The sequence below is a fragment of the Palaemon carinicauda genome, chromosome 1 (assembly GCF_036898095.1).
Source record: "Palaemon carinicauda isolate YSFRI2023 chromosome 1, ASM3689809v2, whole genome shotgun sequence".
Taxonomy (NCBI): Eukaryota; Metazoa; Arthropoda; class Malacostraca; order Decapoda; family Palaemonidae; genus Palaemon; species Palaemon carinicauda.
This window is the reverse complement of record NC_090725.1, coordinates 108,925,817-108,946,693: the sequence shown is the minus strand read 5'-3', so window position 1 is coordinate 108,946,693 and position 20,877 is coordinate 108,925,817. Positions and strand designations below refer to the sequence as shown.

At 40.8% G+C, this 20,877-nt stretch overlaps 1 protein-coding gene across 1 annotated transcript in view; it reads left to right on the top strand.

Moving 5' to 3' along the window:
* LOC137653520 (fibrillin-1-like) overlaps positions 1-20,877 on the top strand; it is a 234,878-nt gene that overhangs the window by 66,118 nt on the left and 147,883 nt on the right. The window contains 6 exon segments of the mRNA XM_068387022.1: positions 12,525-12,647; positions 14,049-14,168; positions 14,558-14,674; positions 14,775-14,900; positions 15,008-15,121; positions 16,161-16,283. Coding sequence (XP_068243123.1) covers positions 12,525-12,647; positions 14,049-14,168; positions 14,558-14,674; positions 14,775-14,900; positions 15,008-15,121; positions 16,161-16,283 — 723 coding nt within the window.

The following is a 20,877-nucleotide window of genomic DNA, read 5'->3' as shown; positions in this document are numbered from 1 at the left end:
GAACACAGAGTTGTGTGCCGTAAAGACAGTCCGGCTTGTGTGTGGCGACCGTGTTGGTGTACCATAATATTTATACAAGAAATTCATATATATATTTATTTTTGGTGTTGGTGTGTGGTATAATTTAAGTTTGTTAGGATTTTTTGCGTTTATTTGAATGGTATTTATCTTTAGTGTTAAGTTTTGATTAGTTTAAGGTGTTAAGTTTTGATTGGTTTAAAGTATTTATTTTGAATGTGGATGGTTCATGATTTATTTTAAGGTTTAAGAATTATAGTTTTAAGGTTATGTTTTGTTTTGTTTTGTCCTTTTGTCCAAGAGTCTGGTTATAGATTACGTAAGGGGAAAGTTTGTGTTGTGGAGATAATTGTCTGTTAGAGTGATTCAAGGGTGTGGGGCTTGTTTTTTTAAACATCCCGCCACATTATTTTGGCGCCCGAACAGGGACTGCTGAGGTGGGATAGAAGCTGGACTGTTGGACGAAGGACGGAATTAGGTTAAGAATTTAGGATTAAGGTTGATGAAAAATGGAAGAGCAGAACAAGTTACTGAAGGAGGAATTGCGGCTGAGTAAGGAGCGTGAGGAGAGGTTGCTAATAGAGAATGAGAGGTTGAACTGGGAGAATGCGGCGATGCAGAAGGAGCTTAGGGAGTTAAAGGGGACAGTAGAGAGAGTGGAAGAATGTGTTGAGATGAGGATGCGAGAGAATGAAGAACGAATGGAGAAACGAATGGAAGATATGATGGGGCAAGTCATGGGGATGATGAAAACTATAATGGGTGAAGGTGCAGTCGGAGGAGTGTCCTCAGCTTCGGGTAATGGGTTGGTAGTGAAAGAGAAGGTTAAGGTAGGTGATAATGGGAAAGGAAGTGATAGTGATAGTAGTAATAGTGATGGTGATATTGAAGATAAGGGAATTAGGCATAGTAAGGATGAACAGAAAGGGGAGAGGAAAGATGAAAGGAAAGGTAAAAGTGATGTGAAGAAAGAGAAGAAAAAGTATCAGGCTGATAGCAAGGACGATCGTGAATGGGTGAAAGTGGTAAGTAAGAAAAAGGGTAAGAAGGGAATGGTTAAGGATAGGAATTTAAGTGTGGAAGTGGATTCATTATATTCGAATGAGGAAGAAGGTAACAAGGGAGTAGACAGTGATGATAGCAGTGAGAATGAACGTGATGTGTGTAAGACTGTGTTTATGAGAGAGGTACCTCGGTGTGAAAGGTTCAATGAGCATAGCAGTAGGGATGTAAATGATTTTTTCAAGGAGTATGAGAGGTATTGTCAGGATAAGTATGGTGATAGTAAAAGAGTTTGGGCTAGGGAGTTAGGAGAATATTTGACTGGGTATTTGTTGACGATGTATGGAGTGATAATGAGTGTAGGGGACGTTGATTATGAAAGTGTGAAAACGAGAATAATTGAGCAGGTAAAACGTATGAAAGGGAGTGTTAAGTATAAGCGTAAAAATGATTTTGATGAGGCAAGGATGAATGCAGGAGAAGCTATATCAATGTACGTATGTAGGTTGGAAACTTTAGCTAGGAAGAAGTATGGGGATGAAGGTATAAATGAGAATAAGGAGTTAATGAGGAAGTTTTTGGCAACAGTACCTGAGAATGTGTGTGAATTTATTAATTTGAAACGCAAAGAGAAAATGAGGTGGACGCAAGAGAGATTGACATGGGATGATATACTAGAGATAGTTGAGGATTATGAGTTAGATAGGTGCATGAAAGAAAGTAAATCTGTGAGTGTAAGAACTGGAATGGAAGAAAGTGTAATAGAATTTGGTAGTTATAAGGACGCAATTTTGAGAGGACCAATGAGGGTAGCTGATAATGTAGTAGATAGGAGTGTTAGGGCAAGTAATGTGGGAATACCTGTAAGGACAAATGAAGGATTTAGGCAGGGTAATTGGCGCAATAGGGATAGGAGTGTGAGTGCACATCGAGATATGTCAGATAGCCGTGTTCGTGATGAAAAGTGTTATAGGTGTGGGAAAGTTGGTCATAAGAAGAATGAATGTAGATGGGCTCTAGGTGCTTGTTTTGGATGTGGTGAGGTAGGGCATAGAATTAGCGAGTGCAAGAAAGAGAAAGGGGTAAAATGTTATCGGTGTGGTATGACTGGGCACGTAGCGAGTGGATGTCGTAGTAATCGTATGAATGTGATTTGTGGTAATTGTGGTAAGGATGGTCATTATGCTAGAATGTGCAAGGAGCCGCGGGGTAAGTGTACTGAATGTGGTGCAGATGGGCATGTAGCTAGAGTATGTAGGAAGAAGGGATTAAGTCAGCCAGGATGTTCGGAAAACTAGAGTGTAAGAGGGTTCAGCTGGGTGAGTCCTCCTGTGTGTGTGGAAGGAATAGGATTAATGTTTGTGAGAATGGGATGAGTAATTGGTTGGAAATGAGCAAGTATGAACCGAGTATGCATGAGAAATTAGGGCTGGAAAATAAACAATTAGTGTTAGTTGAATATAGGAAAAAGAGGCGTTTGAAAGTTTTAAGTAAGGATGAAAAAAGGGAAAATTTTATAAGTAAAAGTGAGAATAGAAATAAGTATGACAAGGGTGTAAATGTGCAAGTGTGTATGGAAGATAAATGTGTTAATACAGATGAATCATGGCTGAGTATGAATGATACCTATAGTGTGTGTGGCTTTTCCTTAGGTGATGTAAAAGAAAGGATGACGAATGCGAGAGTGAGAGATAGGAGAATGATTAGTAGTATGAATGAATCTTTTACTAAAGTTGAGAATGTTTTTGATGAAATGGATGAACTGTTTACAGAAATGAGTGTAATTATAGGGCCAGATGATAACGAGGTAGATATGATTGTACATGATATATTAGATGATAGGGATTTAGATAGGAATAGTGTTAATGTAGCTAATGATTGTGATAAGGAAGAAGTGAATGAGAGAGTATATGGAGGCCCAGTTACTCGGAGTAGAGGTCCCGTTCCCGACTGCGACTGGGTTATGAAAAAAATAATGTAAGTGTTGTGTGAGAAGGATTTGGCAAAGTAAGGGGGGAGGAATGTGGAGGATTTATTTCTGCTTTATTTTTATTTTGTTTTGCCAAATCCTGTGTGTGAGAGAGAGAGAGAGAGAGAGAGAGAGAGAGAGAGAGAGAGATATTGTGTTAGCGAGCGAAAGTAGTTAGTGTAACGATCGTTTGTGGTGAGGAAGACTGTTGGTATAAATGAGATTGTTTGTTTACATTTTTAGTAAGGTTACGACAGTGGTGAATGTTTCGGAGCGAATGCTTTTTTTATTTGACTGCAGCATAAGGCAGTTGTGTGAGAGCTGGATTACATTTATATTTTTTCGACCAGCGTGGAAGTGTTTTTTGATTTTCAAAGTAAGTACAGTTTTGTTTATCTTTGCTTGTCGTGATTGTGAATGATAGGAACAATTTATTATTTATCTTTGATTATAGTGCGATAGTTCAGTTAGCTAGAAATGTTCGTAAGTGTTTTTCTTTTTTATTTTGGCAGGCTGCGATTCCTCCTTTGGAGAGACCGAATTTTGAAAGTGGATGTATTGTTGATGACCTGGCCTGTATTAAGATTTTGTTTGTACTGCTCATTTGACTGCTCAACTGTTGACGACCTGGCCTGTGATTGATTTTGGTATTAAGACTGCTCTTTGGATTGACGATTGTTGATGACCGGCCCGTTTACTTACGATTGATGATGATGATGATGATGATGATGGTGGTGCTAATAATAACCACGACCCCAATCAGGGAAGTAGTTGTGGCGAATTGCCACCCAATGAACTGCTGAACACAGAGTTGTGTGCCGTAAAGACAGTCCGGCTTGTGTGTGGCGACCGTGTTGGTGTACCATAATATTTATACAAGAAATTCATATATATATTTATTTTTGGTGTTGGTGTGTGGTATAATTTAAGTTTGTTAGGATTTTTTGCGTTTATTTGAATGGTATTTATCTTTAGTGTTAAGTTTTGATTAGTTTAAGGTGTTAAGTTTTGATTGGTTTAAAGTATTTATTTTGAATGTGGATGGTTCATGATTTATTTTAAGGTTTAAGAATTATAGTTTTAAGGTTATGTTTTGTTTTGTTTTGTCCTTTTGTCCAAGAGTCTGGTTATAGATTACGTAAGGGGAAAGTTTGTGTTGTGGAGATAATTGTCTGTTAGAGTGATTCAAGGGTGTGGGGCTTGTTTTTTTAAACATCCCGCCACAATATATTTATACAATAGATATGTTTCCAACATACTCTGTGCGTCCATGCACAGTCCCTTGTTGAGACTTACCTGAATTAGGGGACTGACCCCCCCCCTTTTCTCTATGCTGATTGTTCATCAGCTCCTTTCTCATTATTAATTCCTTGGAAGTGTGTTGTTTACACTACTCTACCCCTACGGGCCAGAATCTTCCATTGGACCCCTTATAAAAGACGTCCTAGGATTATTAATGGGGAAGGTCACAGCAATTGACTGGGCGGAATTCACACGTATGTGTCTTTCCTATTTCATGTCCAGCTACCTATCCTAAGCTTACATAAAGAATGGAATCTTATATTATAATGATTACTATAATTTTAAGTGTACTGTGATAGACTTCAATATACTCATTATTCTTTTCCTCTTTACAGGAGGAGTACGTCCAGTGTGAGAGCGCGTTCTGCAGCGTGCGGCGCAAGGACTTCTATGGCCCTCTGGGGTGCTGGACACACTCCCGCTGTTCCATCACAAAGGGGGGTCTGAGGTATAGGGACCCACAGGTATGTACCACTTGCAAAGACCTGTTACATGAGGGATTTGAGTTCCCAGTCTGCGAAGTCAAGGCATATCGCTCGGGAGAAACTACGCAAGTGGGTGCGTGGTTTCCAGAAGAACTCCATGGGGCCTTGCCTTCCTAATGAGCACATTAGAGCCATGCTTTTCCCTAGGGCATCTGCGGATGCCGTAATCCCTTGGCCTCACCCTGAGATCCTGTGCATCCAGCTGTCGGTGGATTCAGACGTCTCGGATGCATTGAAGGACATCCACATAGAGGATGAACGGATGTCGGAGGTGTCAGAGGGCACTGAGGAGGACCTTTTGGCCGAAGGTCAAGAATAGGAGTCTACGGTGGCTCCTGAGTCTGAGGAGGAGGACGTTGCGTCACTCTCAGTGTTGTCGGTTCCCGCCCCAGAACCCGTACCTTCTACGTCTTCCACTCCTCTGCCTACGAAACCGGACGATACCATGGCCGCCATTCAGGCTATGATGGCGAACTTCGACGAGAAGATCAAGCAAAGGGATGCGGAATTCAAGGAGATTCTTCGCTTGACGCTTCACCGGGGGTCTCAGAAGAGACTCGACGTCAAGGAGCTTCCCTCCTGCTCAGAGATCAATCCATGGAAGCATGCCAAGTAAATGCCTATCACCAACGGCAAGATTGTAATCTCGGACAAGCTGGGCGCCATCCTCATCGAAGATGTGGAATTCTGGCCCAACTTCGAGTCCTACCCAGACTGCTTTGTTCGTCTCGGGATGGAACCCGCTTCCAAAGAGGAAACAGAGCCTAAGGAGGTCATAGTTTTTTACCATTTTAAGGCTCAGGTTTTCTTTGCTAGCTGCCTGAAGGACAGGGGCTACATCTACTCCAAGGGGCCGGCCCTAAGCAAGAAGCACCCATCCTTTCTTCGCGGAAAAGTCTGTCAAGGCAGTATTGAAGGCAGTGGAAGCGGGGAAACCTTGCCCTACCCTGGAGGAGTGTAGGCCCCTCTCCCTAGCCCTGCCACCTGATGACAAGGACTGGAAGGACATCCAGTTGACCTTTTCAGTCTGGAAGTTGGCGGCTGACATTGCTGGACGCCAGTTCAGTGAGAACCTCCCCAAGTTATCAGCGTTTCTCCTCTGTAGAGAACAGGATACGAAGGAGAGACTGGCTGCCTCTCTCTCCCCCTTCAGGTGGCCATGGAGACAATGGTCGGGGAACAGAAGACCCCGGACATGTTCATGGTCCTAGCCAAGACGCACTTGGCGACCCTGACAAAAAAGATTTTTACAGCTTTGTCAGGGCACGACGGTCGTGCAGGGAGTTCGTGTTCGCGTCTGCGACAATCAAACACGAACCTAGGAAGTTGATTTCTTCCAACATATGGGGAAAGGATCTCTTCCCCTTTGACTTGGTCAAGGAGATCGTTGACAAGGCCGCCACGGAGAATAGAAACCTCCTCCCAAAGTTGGGTATGTCAACGAAGAGGAAGTCTTCTCCGGATGAGGGTCCCCAACCAAAGAAGAAATCGAAAAAACCAAAGAAGAAATCGAAAAGACCAAGGCTGGTGTCTCACCCGGCAAAACATCAACTTCCCGTGACTGCAACACCACAGCTGGTGGTGCAACCCCAACCTACCTTCCAACTGGTATCCCTGCAGGTGGTGACTCAGTCACCAGCCTTTACTCCCGCTTACGAGAGGCAGACTACTACCTTTCGTGCCAGAGGCAGAGGCTTGGGGAGAGACTTATCTAGACGTCCCTCCAGAGGGAGAGGAGGTAGGGGGGCAAGCGGGCGAGGAGGCAAGTTCTCTGGAAATCAGAGTTGCTTCCGGTAGGAGGAAGACCACGTCTCTTCCGGGATCGTTGGACCTTCGATCCCTGGGCCCACAGCATCGTCAAGAACGGACTAGGCTGGAGCTGGAAGACAGTGCCACCAGCATTTCCTCAATTCTTCCAACACTCCACCCCCATTCTGGAAGAATATGTCCGAGAACTCTTGAACAAAAGGGTGGTCAAGAGGGCAAAGTCCATCAAGTTTCTATGTTCCCAAGAAAGACTCAGATGATCTCAGAGTCATCCTGGACTTTTCCCCTCTCAACAAGTTCATTGAGAACAAGTTAAAGATGCTAACCCTTCAGCACATAAGGACCCTATTGCCCAGAAAGGCATACACAGTCTCCATAGACATGGCGGACGCCTATTGGCACATTCAGATGAATAGCCAGATCTCTTCCTACCTAGGTTTCAGGCTTCGAAAAAGAAAGTACATTTTCAGACCCATGCCCTTCCGGCTAAACATAGCCCCAAGGATCTTCACGAAACTTGCAGAGACTATCGTTCAACAACTATGCCTACAAGGCGTCCAGGTGGTGGCCTACCTGGACGATTGGCTGGTGTGGGCAGCATCAGAAACGGAATGCCTGCAAGCATCCACGAAAGTGATCCAATTCCTGGAACATCTAGGATTCAAGATAAACACCAAAAAGTCTCGACTATCTCCAGCTCAGAAGTTCCAATGGCTAGGCAAACATTGGGACCTACAGTCACACACACTCTCCATTCCGTTAAAGAAGAGGAGGGAAATAGCAAGGTCTGTCAAGAGACTCCTCAAATCCTAATGGATTTCAAGACGACAACAGGGGCGGGTGCTAGTCTCCCTCCAGTTTGCTTCAGTGACAGACCCAGTGCTGAAAGCACAGCTAAAAGATGCATCGGGAGTCTGGATAAGATACGCATCAAACGCTCGAAGAGATCTCAGAAGACCACTACCATGTCGGCTTCGATCACTTCTCAAGCCATGGTCGGAGGCCATCAATTTCAAGAGGTCAATGCCTCTACAACTACCTCCACCCTCAGTTATCATCCATTCGGACGCATTGCTGGAAGGATGGAGGGGTCACTCCCATCAGCGCAAGACTCGAGGAACTTGGTCCTCCCTGTTAAAGACGTTTCACATCAACATCTTGGAGGCCATGGCAGTCTTCCTCACACTGAAAAAATTGTCTCCTCGTCTCTCAGCCCACGTGCGACTGACTCTGGACAGCGATCTGGTGGTCAGATGTCTGAATCGGCAAGACTCATGATCGCCTCAACTCAACCAAGTGATATTAGCCATCTTCCGTCTAGCGGAGAAGAAGAGATGGCACTTATCAGCAGTTCACCTTCAAGGGTTCCGCAATGTGACAGCGGACGCTCTATCCAGGATAGCTCCGATAGTCAGAATGGTCCCTAGACGCAAAATCATTCTCCTTCATCTTACGCCAAGTCCCGGAGCTGCAGATCGATCTCTACGCAACGGGGACAACCAGAAACTTCCTCGATACGTGGCCCCGTACGAGGACCCTCGAGCGGAAGCAGTGGACGCCATGTCCTTAGACTGGAACAGATGGACCAGGATTTACCTGTTCCCTCCACCCAACCTTCTGTTAAAGTTCCTTAACAAGATGAGATCCTTTCAAGGAACGGCAGCCCTAGTGGCTCCCAAGTGGCCCCGGAGCAACTGGTTCCCCCTGATTCTGGAATTACAACCGAAGCCGATTCCCCTGCCGGACCCAGTTCTGTCTCAATAAGTCCAGAAGTAGACTGTCTTCGCTCCATCACAGAAAACTAGACCTTCATCTCATGATTTTCTCTCCCTTGCCGTAAAGAAAAGGTTTGGAATCTCGAAGGAAAGCCTAGAGTTCTTGGAGGAATATGTCGAAAGCTACCAGAAGGCAATTAAAGTCATCTTGGAAGAAATGGGTAGCCTTTCTCAAGGCAAAGAATCCGAAGGAAATCTCGATGGATTTCTGCTTGTCTTTCTTTATTCACCTTCATGAACAAGGTTTAGCAGCCAACACAATCTCTGTGTAAATCTGCCCTGACAAGACCCTTACTGTATGCCTTCCAAATAGACTTGTCTAACGAAATCTTTAATAAGGTGCCGAAGGCCTGTGCCAGACTTAGACCCGCGGCCCCTCCGAGACCCATTTCATGGTCTCTAGATAAAGTGCTACATTTTGCCTTGGGGTTGGACAGTGAGGCTTGCCGTCTGAAAGATTTGACCCAGAAAGTTATTTTCTTGTTTGCTCTAGCCTCGGGGGCTAGAGTTGGTGAAATTGTGGCATTATCTAGGGAAGAGGGTCACTTCCGGTTTGCTGACATGGGCGAGCTCACCCTCTTTCCCGACCCAACGTTTCTCGCCAAGAACGAGTTGCCCACTAAAAGATGGGGTTCCTGGAGAATCTGCCCTCTGAAGGAAGATGTCTGTGTCCAGTGGAGAGTCTGAAGGTCTCTCTTTGCAGAACTTCAGACTTCGGGGGAGGACAAATCTTTAAAGGAGAAACATCAGGGTCAAACCTGTCACTTGAACAACTAAGGGCGAAGATCACCTACTTCATTCGCAGAGCGGATCCTGACAGTACACCCGCAGGTCATGATCCTAGGAAGGTTGCCTCTTCCCTGAATATTTTCCAACTAATGGACTTCGAGAGTCTTCGTTCATTTACTGGATGGAAGTCATCCAGGGTGTTCTATAAACACTATGCGAAGCAAGTACAAGAAATTGAAAGATTCGTGGTGGCGGTAGGTAGTGTACTGCGAGGAACTGAATTTTATGAGACTTAGAATTCTAAGGGTGTATATGTTGGCCCTAGTGCACAACATAGTAGTGATTTGTCATCGTGATGACAATACGGACTGTTCTAATATACTAAGGTGATATAACAGACTGAACACTAGTGCCGCGCGTTTATTACACGAGTGTATAATGAGACATTCTCAGAAAGACATTACGATTCCAAACGAAAATTAAAGTGTGCGGTGGCAGGTTTTTCCATTTCAGGTATCACAAATATTTCTGTTTTTCACTGTGCCTATGTTATCTAATTGATTCTCAATTGCAATTTTCCATTATAATGTATGCTTATCCTTATTTATTGATCTTAAATGTCTAATGGTTTTGTGAGTCTTATTTTGCCCTAAACATTATAATGATGCCTATGCAAGTATTTTTCTACCCTTTTTCTGCATGATGTATTGAACAATAATATTACCTTTGTTCCTACGCTGATGCAAACCCTTCCGGCGAGATGGAACTTGTTCCGACTTTTGATACAAACTCGGGCTACCGACATGCACTGAGACCTACATGTCTCCTTTGACCGCTGGGTTGGTTCAGTATAACATGCAACTAAGAGACTTTTTCTGACTTCTAGTTTGACTCTTCCCTGTATGGGGCAGGAAGCACTGACCTAGTGTATGTTAAGCGGATATGACTATAACTGTGTTGTCATGGGTCTCTTAGGTTCTAAAGACCAAGGAAATATTGTTTGGAAGTCGAAGGCACAACTGGGAAATCCACGGTACATTATTGCTCTGGTAAACTTCCATCAGGACAACATGGCCTGAGCCCAAAATACGGATTTTGAGCGAAGCGAAAAATCTATTTTTGGGTGAGATAGCCATGTCGTCCTGATGGACCCGCCCTCCTTTCTATGAAAGTCCTTAGCAGGCTCCTTCCCAATCTTACTGTATCTGGGGGTACTGGCCGAACGCTAGAAGGAATGAAGATGGCGGGCGGATACGACGTCATCCAAGATGGCGACGAATATGACGTCGTCAGAGTGCTCACAGCGGTAACGGAGGAGGAGAACTTTGTAACGGCTCCTCTCTTATCTTGCCACTTCTCCCCCTCAAAGCGTAAATGCTATGTGGGGTGCAGATAGCTATGTGGCGTGTCAAGAATACGTCCCGTTATTATGCGATATCCTAAAAGGCAACTTTAAGGATATTCACGCCAGAAGTTAGAATTCTGGAGACCTTTAGTTTAATTCTCTGGGAATATCCACTGTAGTCAAATATACCCTAGGAAGCTACTGAAGGAACCTTCCATCAAGACGACATGGCTATCTAACCCAATAATAGATTTTAAGCTTCGCTCAAAATCTGTTTTTTATACATTTATTAATATAGAACTTTGAATTTATTAATTTTTTTATTTAATGTACATATTGTATATATTTTATACTAAAAATCTTGTGTACTGTACATACAATTATAATTACTGCACAATATTGAATAGATTAGAGGTGTAAAAGTTAAAGAATATGAAAAGTTTAAGTAGTCTTTACAATTATTGTATTAAGAAAAAAAGGAAAACCAATCCTAGTTCTCAACTGCCGTATTTTATCATTACTGTAGCTATCAAGAGTTAGTCTGCTAGCCAGTCTTGTCGTAATTTTATAAAGAAATATTCTTTAAATCTGCATCAATAAACTGTAGTAATCTGTATTGCACTGGCCTGGCATATCCCAACTACATAAACCAAAATGTGGTTGAATTACAGTTAGTCTTGCCCAAGTTCATAGCATTTGATTTTATTCTAAATGCTAGATATGTATTTGTATGAGATTTTCATTAATTTTCAGTCTTATAGCATATATTTTAGTCTCTTGCAATAAGAATTAACTTGTGTGTTTACTTATTTTGTCATATTAAATATCAAAATTTCTGTCTTAGAATATATAATGATCATGTTTTTTTTCTTTTTTAAGGTAGTTAAATATTGCTCTACCCTAAAGTAAATATTTTTGGTATAGTAAAACGCCGATAAAGCTTTACTAATAAAGGAATGCAGTTATATATAGAAAAACTCATTCTCTTTAAAAGTAACCTTTATTTCAGTCGCAAATAAATAGTTAAGATATACTTTAACATGTCATATGGTAATGGGGGTCACCCAGTGGGAACCCGCGTTTTGTGGGGGGGAACATTTACTAGCGAATCGATAAATAATGGTAAAACTAAGCTTTTCTAATCTATACATTATTCTCTGGGACACATTAAATCCACCAAGAATCACACAAAGTATGGGCATTCTATTTTCCTGAAATATTTCTTTTGTTTACATTTTACAAACCACGTATCTGCCCATTCGTATAATTGTACATATTTTGTTGTGCAATAACAACCTCCTACTTCCTTTGTACTAACAATCCTCCCAGAATATCTGGGAATCAGGATATTCTGTTGTTCAAGGTGTTATTTAACAGCAAATCAATAGGGAATGTCTTTAACTGGATTTGCTAGGCCTTTGTATAATTTGTGTTAGGGATTTATTGCTTTGTGATAAAAATTGGACGTCTGAAAATTTGCATTTTATTTTGTATCTTGTCTAGGGCAGCATTTTGATTCGAACAATCTACGACTAATGTGGAGTTTTCCTTAGGTCGATATTTATAAAATATAATTATAGATATATGTAGGTCTATATCTACATAGATTTATCATTATCAGCCGTTGCTAGTCCACAGCAAGACACATGCCTCAAACATGTCCTTCCACGTGTGTATACCCACAAATATTTTTGCAGATATCCATGGGAAGTACAGCAATCCTATAACTACGTTTAGTGAGAAAATTCGGATTCATAAAGTAGTTAGCTAGGGAGACAATCACTTCTAAATTATTAAACAGCATACCTAGAAATAGTTTTTAAGAATTCAGATTTGGAAAATGTAGGAATTAACATTAGTGGAGAATACATAAACAACTTAAGATTTGCAGGTGACATAGTTTAGTGAGTCCTGGGAGGAATTGCAAAAGATAGATTTGAATAGAGAAAGAAATGTAGGACTGAAAATTAAGAGAAGTAAAAAGAGGATAATTTTCTGTGAAAATGCGGAAAACAAACATACTTAGGAGACTGTTTCCCTAAGACATGGTGATAGGTATACAGTATACTGTTTATAATTAAGACAATTCTATATACACATAAATAGTGTAAAGGTATTGTTTTTATTTGCAGATATCAACGAGTGTAGTGCATATGCCAACAGTTGTGGTCGCAATGCCTTTTGCTCCAATACTGAAGGGAGTTTCTCTTGCTCTTGTAACCCTGGATACACTGGCGATGGCAGAGGCTGTATAGGTAAATATATAAATGGATGTATTAAAGAATTTTTAAGGATTATGAAATGATTGTATCGTCGGATAAATTTTCTGTAAATAAAATAATCTGTAGGTTTTGAAATGCAGTGGTGAAAGAATTCAGCTCATTGTTTTATAATTGCATTTACAGATATTGAAAATACCAGAAAGGAATATGGTTTTTGTTGCTTGAAACTTCATTTCCTCTTGATTTTTATAAGCTTTACTTTTCTGAAAATTTAAATAATTTTTGATGCATTATCAGCTCTAAAAAAATATTGAAAAGCAAAATTTATTTTTTATTTAATTAACATTATCAATTCCGTTATAGCGTTGCTAACGTTAAATCTAAATTTAATTTATTTGTAAGAATTAAATTTATGTAAAATAGTAAATGTTAAATGTGTATTAAAATTTTTAGTTTATTTTTACCTTGCTGGTTGGCAGCTTGATTCGGTAAACTCCTTCATATGTTAATATTTCTTTATATTTTTTAACCTGGCTGTAGATTTTTTAACTCCTACATATATTATCTCTTCATAGAAAAGGCTGCAGTTATATACCTGTTGAGGTATGCTTAGCACAACAGAAATTACTACTGGGATAATTCAGGGAATATCCCAAACGTGGGATAAATGTTTTTAAACCCCAGTAAGAAGACAGGTAGAGAAAAAGGTACAGATTTAGAATAGAGAAATTCAGTATGGCTAACTGGTTGAAGAATAATAAAGATTTAAGTGGAAAAGTATATAAAAGAATCGATTGATAGATCAATTGAAAATTCAATTTTTTTAAACAATGTGTGCAATCATTTTGAAGCTTTTTGGATGTTGATCTTACACTCAAGGATATACAGAAATTATCTTTTTATATTTATACTAAAAAGATATAACACGTGGAAATGAGAGAAGATAGAGAAGACATTGGTTGAATTAAAGCTGCCACGAAGACCTGTCTTCAGAAAGGATGGATGAAAGCATTGAAGTACTAAGACAATTGTTTATCCATATTATAAGAAACTTTCCAATACAAAAAAAGGCCCTTAAGAGCTGGTAAATGCCAGTGACTAGTATCAGTTGTGAAATCTGAGACGACTTAAAATTAAGCATAATTGGGATGAGTAAAGAATTGAGTTATTGTAAAGGTTAGTATTAGACAATTTTAGCTTTCATAGACTAGTACGGTGTCAAAATCTTATGAAAGTCCTGGAAAATACGTGTGTTGTAAAGAGTAAGACATGGGTTTGGTAGGACGATGAAAAGACCTGTAAGGAGGAGCATCAAATGATAAAAAAAAATTATATACAGGAGGAAACTCATTTTAATAATTTTAGTCTATAAATCCTATTTATATATCCCTGATAGATACAATACGCTTAACGTTTCTTTCATTTTTTTTTAAGATATAGATGAGTGTGCCATTTCGTCTCCATGTGGATCAAATGGTGTGTGCACTAATACATTGGGAAGTTTCACATGCTCTTGTAACGAAGGTTTTTACAGGGATGGAGCCGAGTGTAGAGGTAGGGATAGTTAACCCACACACTATTTCCATTTTGAAATGAAAAAAAATAAATCTCTTGAAGTGGTTTTTGTCATGGTTTATCTTTTACTGCATTTATGTAAAGTATTTCCATAGAATTGAAAGTTTTGTTCTAAATTCCTAGTAATTTCAAAATTTAATTGAAGCAATTTTTCCTTTACCTAATTATCTAAAGGTGGCAATTATATTGTAATTTTTATTTGAAATTGTATATTTATATATTTACATGTTTAGGGACATGTATATAGTTTATAAAAATATTGTTGATATACATATGCACATATTGTATAGATATTACTAGAATTAAATTTAATTTTTGTAAGTCTAGTGCAATCTTTTCTATTTGTAATAAAATTTATTCTTTTCCAGATATAAATGAATGCGAGACGGTAGACTGTGGACCTTCCGGTTATTGTGAGAACACACCAGGAAGCTTTGCTTGCCTGTGTCAGTCGGGATATAAGAGAATTGGGACAATATGTGCAGGTATATGTTGGGAGTAGAATAATAGATTGTTTCATTGGAATATTGTTCTCTTTTAGGATATAACTGCAGGAACAGTACTCTGTAATTTTTCCCTCCACAGATATTGATGAATGCTTGCCTCTCTCAAATAGTTGCCATAGGAATGCAGTGTGTACCAATTATGCTGGGAGTTATGGTTGTACATGTAAAAAAGGATATACTGGTGATGGATATACTACTTGCACAGGTAAGTGTTCAGTCTTAGATATTATTAGATTGAGTGACGAGATTTAAAGTTTACTGTAAAATTTTATACCATAATTTTGATAGTATTAATATAATTTTAATTTCTAGATCTCAATGAATGCCTTGACCATTGTGATGTAAATGCTGACTGCCTGAACACAGACGGCAGCTTCCGGTGCACTTGTCGTCCAGGGTTCTTTGGGAGTGGTAATCTTTGCTATGGTAAGATGTAGTCTGATTATAGTTACCAAATTCCCCAACCCTTTTTCTGTCATTGTTAGTTGCAAAAGATTTGTAATAATTCTGACCCTTCCTTTCACTAAAGAAGATCTTGGATTGCATCATGCAATGTTAGTTCTCCTTTAAATCTTATTTACGTGATTTTTTTTTGCATATTTCTTTTTACCTGTTCTACTGTAATGTATAAAATATTGCTTTTGTAATTATATACTGTCCAATATAATAATTATGTAATAGCAAAATGAATTAATATACATGAAGTGTATTACCAAAACCAGCGAACTATTTGTTGCTAAACTTAAATGGGTAAAGATGTTAGTAATAAAACTTAAGAAGCTATGAATACACTGTATACATTGTAGTAGTATGGTAGTATATATGTGTATACATAAATTAAAAAGCATGTATAAGATTTCTGATGTTCTGATATTATTTAATGAAAGACATTGTACTTTTAAAGTTCTTGAAATATGTATGCAGTGAAATGGAACTTTACTATTTTGAAAGTTTTCATTACTTAAAATTTGATATCACTTCCCTCAGTGGTATAAAATGATTAAGTTTATAAGCATTCAACTGACATTTTAGGGAAATTTGGTTGTAATGCAAACATGAAAAAAATTAAATTGAAATGTTTAGGTGTTTTCTCTTAAAATTTGTTTTATTTAAAGTTATCAGATATATAAATTCTAATCTAATAAAAAGGAAAAATTAAATTTTTAGATATAGATAATTAAATTTGCCCTGTTTTACATATCTATTTTAACCATAGATTTTTAATTTACTGGGGTGTAAGATTGTAATTGGTGTACACCAATATCATCTAGTAACTTAAGCACTAAGTAAGTTATCATAGTTTGTTTCTAGAACTGCCACTACTTTACTTATAGAAATTAGCTTATAAGAATATTGATACCATTGCTCATTCAAATATCCTTATTGCCTTTGCTTTTGGCTAAAGCCCTTAGTTTATCAATGTCATAGTGTGATCATTGTAATAGTAAAAGTTTCTTTATTACAGATATTGATGAGTGTGACATATTCTCTAGTGTGTGTGACATTAATGCTCAGTGTACCAATACTTATGGTAGCTTCATTTGTACATGCAAACCTGGGTTCACTGGCAACGGTCGAAAGTGCTATGGTTTGTATTTTTACCTTTTTTATGAAGCTTTGGATGTTGTACTATTGAATCTGTGTAAGACTTTCCCTATGAGTAAAACTATGAAACTAATTGTAATATTTACCCTATGCTGAATGGGTAATTTGAAAGTAATTAATGGTGTGGAAAAGTTGTTCCATTGATGACCTTAGACCTCAAATTAGAAAAGGTTTAGAAAATTTGCTTGTTCTATACATTTAAAATGTAACTGGTAAAATTAATTTATAAAGAAAATTGAAGTTAGTGGTATATAAGAAATTAGACCGTAAATATTTTGCCTGAATTAAAATACTGTATTTAAGACCTCCAATATAAGTTTCCCAAACGTTTTCTGGGTCAACCTGTGTCGCCCGGTGAAAAGGTCCTTCTTGTCACTTTTCTGATATAAATAACTTCCAAATATACCAGAGAAAGTTAAAGCATGGAATGCAGAGGTTACTACCTTCGCGTGAGCACCCCTAAGGGCGTCTTGTACAAAGACAGGGCGTGTGAAAACCACTATTCACAGGTCGTCTTCCATTTAGAGTAATCCTTCGACAATATTCACAAGTGGGGTGTGCCGACACAGCGTTCCTAACCATACCAACCTGAACCACCCCACCGACACCAGCGCCATCTGACATCCTTCTTTTTGGACTCGTGTTGCGCTTTTACCCCTTTGCTTGTGCTGTGTATTTTGCGTCTCTTTTGGACTATTTTCACCATGGCTGAAGCTCTCCTTACTCCTGCACCAATGTTAAGTACCCTAGATTGTTTTGGCAATATCAGTGCCTTGGTATTCACACCTTAACTTGTTTTTTTTGCGTGTTTTGTTGATGAAGTCTGCGGCTGAGCTGCCATTAGCGCGTCCTCAACGCATTGTTTATCACGCATTGTTTACATCGCATTCGGGTGTTTTTATTTTACTCATGTTCAGGTTCATTTCTAGTTTATTTAATCTTTTTCATCATGGGTTTAGGCCTGGAACCTACTTGTTACGATTATTTTGCTTTTTAACATGAGTCGCCCCGAGTCCGAATTTATTGTTGGCGTTAGCGAAGAATAGCGTTCGGCCATTAATTGTTTTTGGTATGTTTTTCGTGACTGTATTCTTTACTTTCACTTTCATTACTCTGAAAGGATTCCTTTCTAACACGGCCGCCTTCGTCTCTTCTTCACTGACTCCTTTTTTGACTGGTTTGTACTACAACGGACATGTCTATTTTACATGTGTTTTCATTTTTTAGGGTTCGTGTTTTTACTAGGTCGAGTTTAGTAACCCTAACGAGTGAGAGGGGCTGGAGTTTCCCCCGCTTTTCGGGTTTTTTAATCATTATATTTGTATGGAATTAGTTTTCCTCCTCCGTAAGAGGCTGGTTTCTCCCCCTCTCTCGCCTCGCCCTTTATTATTTTATTAATTTTACTGTGTATCGTGGGTTACTTTACCTCTTCCTAGTTTTTTCTAGTGCTTAGTTAAGTGTTGCGGCCCTGTCGTGTTAGAGTCGGCCCCTATTTTAGGTTAGTTTTTCCCTTGGCCTGCTTTCGAGCCGCCATTCATGTTCCCCCTGTCCCTCCCTTCCCTTCCCCCGCTTCGGCTTGGGGATATAAGAGACTGGACGTTATTCTAATCTGCGCTATACCACCGGAGCTCCGCTATGGTCCTCCGTCAGCATAGATATGAGCAGGGAACACGTTTTTTACATTGTTACCTACTATTTGTACCTCCGGTGCTTCCCTGACGACTGGGAACTTCTTCCCTTGTTTGGTTCCCCCGGCCCTGTCCTAGTATGGGCTCCGACTCCATTATCATCTAGATACACGACAATCCCTAATTAGTAATTTTTCAGTTACATGCCTTATCACTCCGGTGATTCCTCGATGACTGGGAACCTCCCCTCGTCCGGTTTCCCGTTTTGTCTAGTCCCCCTGTTGACTCCGGTATCTGTCATACGGTCTTACCGGAGATACATTTTTATTCCCCCTTTTATGTATGCATATCCATCATTGTCTTTGTGGCCGCTTCACTTCCTCCCGTATTCACCGGACCTCCGGCGCACTACGGAGTTGATCCATGTTGATTTATTGTTTTTTGCACTAGAATTTGTTTATTATTTATTTGTTAGTCTATTCCGTTGCCTTCCGGACCTCCGGAGCACAACAGAATAGAATCGAACCCTATTACATTTAACATTCTAGGCTAGTACATCCACTCCTAATTTTGGCCTCTAGCTACGACTAGTTTTTATGCATGCCAAGTATTTACTTGCATACCTTACCTTAGGTTAGTTAAGTCTACATAAAAGGAGACGGTGTACTTATAATAACCTATATTTTACAGAAAGTCCGCTGCGCCTTCAAAGGCTGCCCTGCAACTTTCGCGGATCCGGTGGACTATGATCTCTGCCGGTCCCATGCCCACTGTGCGATCTCCTTCGCCCTGGAGGTAGGCCAATCACCCTATATGGTGTGGTTCCCAGAGTCCTGCTATCTCTGTTCCGAGCTGTCCTCAATTCTCCTGAATGACGAGGCTGACGAGGACTCCTTGAAGACGGCAAAAACTAGTCTCAGGCTTCGGTCGTAACACCCCTCAAGGTTGCCCTTATGTGTTGGACGGGGATATGGCTTCCCGTCTATTCCCCGGATCTCCGTCGGCGGCCGTGGACAGGGAGGTTGCTACCCCCATCATGGATGCCATTCGGGCCGCAATGATTCCGGCCCCAGAAGAACACCAGTTGTCGGGGGACGTGGCTTCGCTAGACATCTATCTACAACCGATGGATGAGTAGGTTAGTGGTGTAGAAGATATGGCAAGCTCTTTTCTCTCTCTCCTACTCCTTCCTCTACCTCTTCTTTCCTAGGCTTTGATAAGCCCCCAGCTTCACCTTGGGAAGGATCTTTATCGGTCCGACCCAAGGTTAAGCCTCTAAAGAAAACCAACAAACCCAAATCATTGAAATCAGTCCCATCTCCAGCCTTGTCCCCGGTCCCTGGACCTTCCACTTCCGCTGACCCGATAATAGCTGCCAAGGCTCCTCCTCCTTCTAAAGGACAGAGGAGTAAGTCCGCTAAATCTAAATCGTCAGCTCCTGATAGTCAGTCTGACTTGTTTACAGACACGCTGTTGTCTAAGGTCAGGGAAGTGGTGGATGAAAGGATGGAGCAAAAATCCTTTTCTGACTCAGTCAGTCTCGACTTTAGTGGCGGAGCAACTAAAGCCCCTCAAGGACATGATTGCGGGCCTGCTCCGGTCCGGACCTCGATCAGCTCTGTCTGCAGTCCCTGATACCTCAAAGCTTCCGCCGTTCGACAAGAACCACCCTTGGCAGTTTGCTCTACACGCTCCATACTTAGATGGTACTCTGACCATAGAAGGATTAGGTACTCGTCCATTATCGGACCTGGAATTTTATCCAGAAGACCTCCAGTTTCCTTTTAATGGGTTTGTGCGCCTGACGGAGAATGCCCTGGTCAGGATGGATGAAGTACCTAAGGAGACTGTCATCTTTCCAAAGGAACAAGCCCAAGCTGTCTGGGCTCGTACCCTATCGGACTGGGGCTGTTCCAACTCTAAGTCGACTCCTCATAAGGGTTTGTATACCATCTTTACGACCCCCCCAGGATATCCCTTCTCCTCTTGCCGATAAGGTAGCAGAATTAACAATTCAGGCTGCTACGGAGGACCTTCCCATGCAAACCCTTAAAGAGACAGATTCTACCTCTCTCCTTTTGCCGGCATCTAGAGATTTTTGGCGGGATGCTCCGTCAACCTTCACGGTATGCAAACTGAACCCAGATTGTGCTTCCTCCCTCCTTTCGGAAAGGTTACCCAAATTGCCGGATCACTTGTTGAAAACTGAGTCAGACGCGAGATCTAGACTAGCTAGGTCCATCAACTCCATTACATCAGCGAAGTTGGTATCCTCCCTCTACAAGGAGGAACAGATTTTTAGGGTTCTGACGAAAGGTCTCTTACAGACTTTCCAAATAGACCTTCACGATTTTTGGACGGCAAGGAAAAACTGTAGAAGATAATTCCTGGCAGAGGCGTCTATTAGGCACGAGTCTAACAGACTTATAAATCTTCCTGTTGGGGTAAAAACCTGTTCCCTCAAGAGGAAGTAGATAAGGTGCTTCAAGAAGCTGCTAAAGCTAACCAAAATCTCCGGTTTCGCTGGGGTGTCTCGTTTCGCTGGGGTGTCTCGTCCAAACGCAAGTTTGACCCTGTTATGAGACAACAGCACCCAAAGAAGAAAGAGATTTTATTCTTCTTACAAAGCTGTCTGTGGTCAACATCGGCAGTCCCCTATCCCCCTCACACAGACCTCAACTCCTTCAACATCAAAGAAGTCTCCGCTTCAACAGTTTATGATTGTTCCTTCATCACAGGGTGGACAATCTTCCTCCACAGCTACGTGGATGGTCTCCCCAGCTTTCAATCAAGCTTACGAAGCCTCCGGGACCTTTCGAGGATACCCTAGACAGCCCGGTGGCAACAGAGGTAGAGGTCAGTTCCGTCAACGTGGCGGAGCCAGAGCCAGAGGTGCTAGAGGAGGTAAGGGGTTCAAACCAACCCACAATCAGTGAGACAGATCGGGTA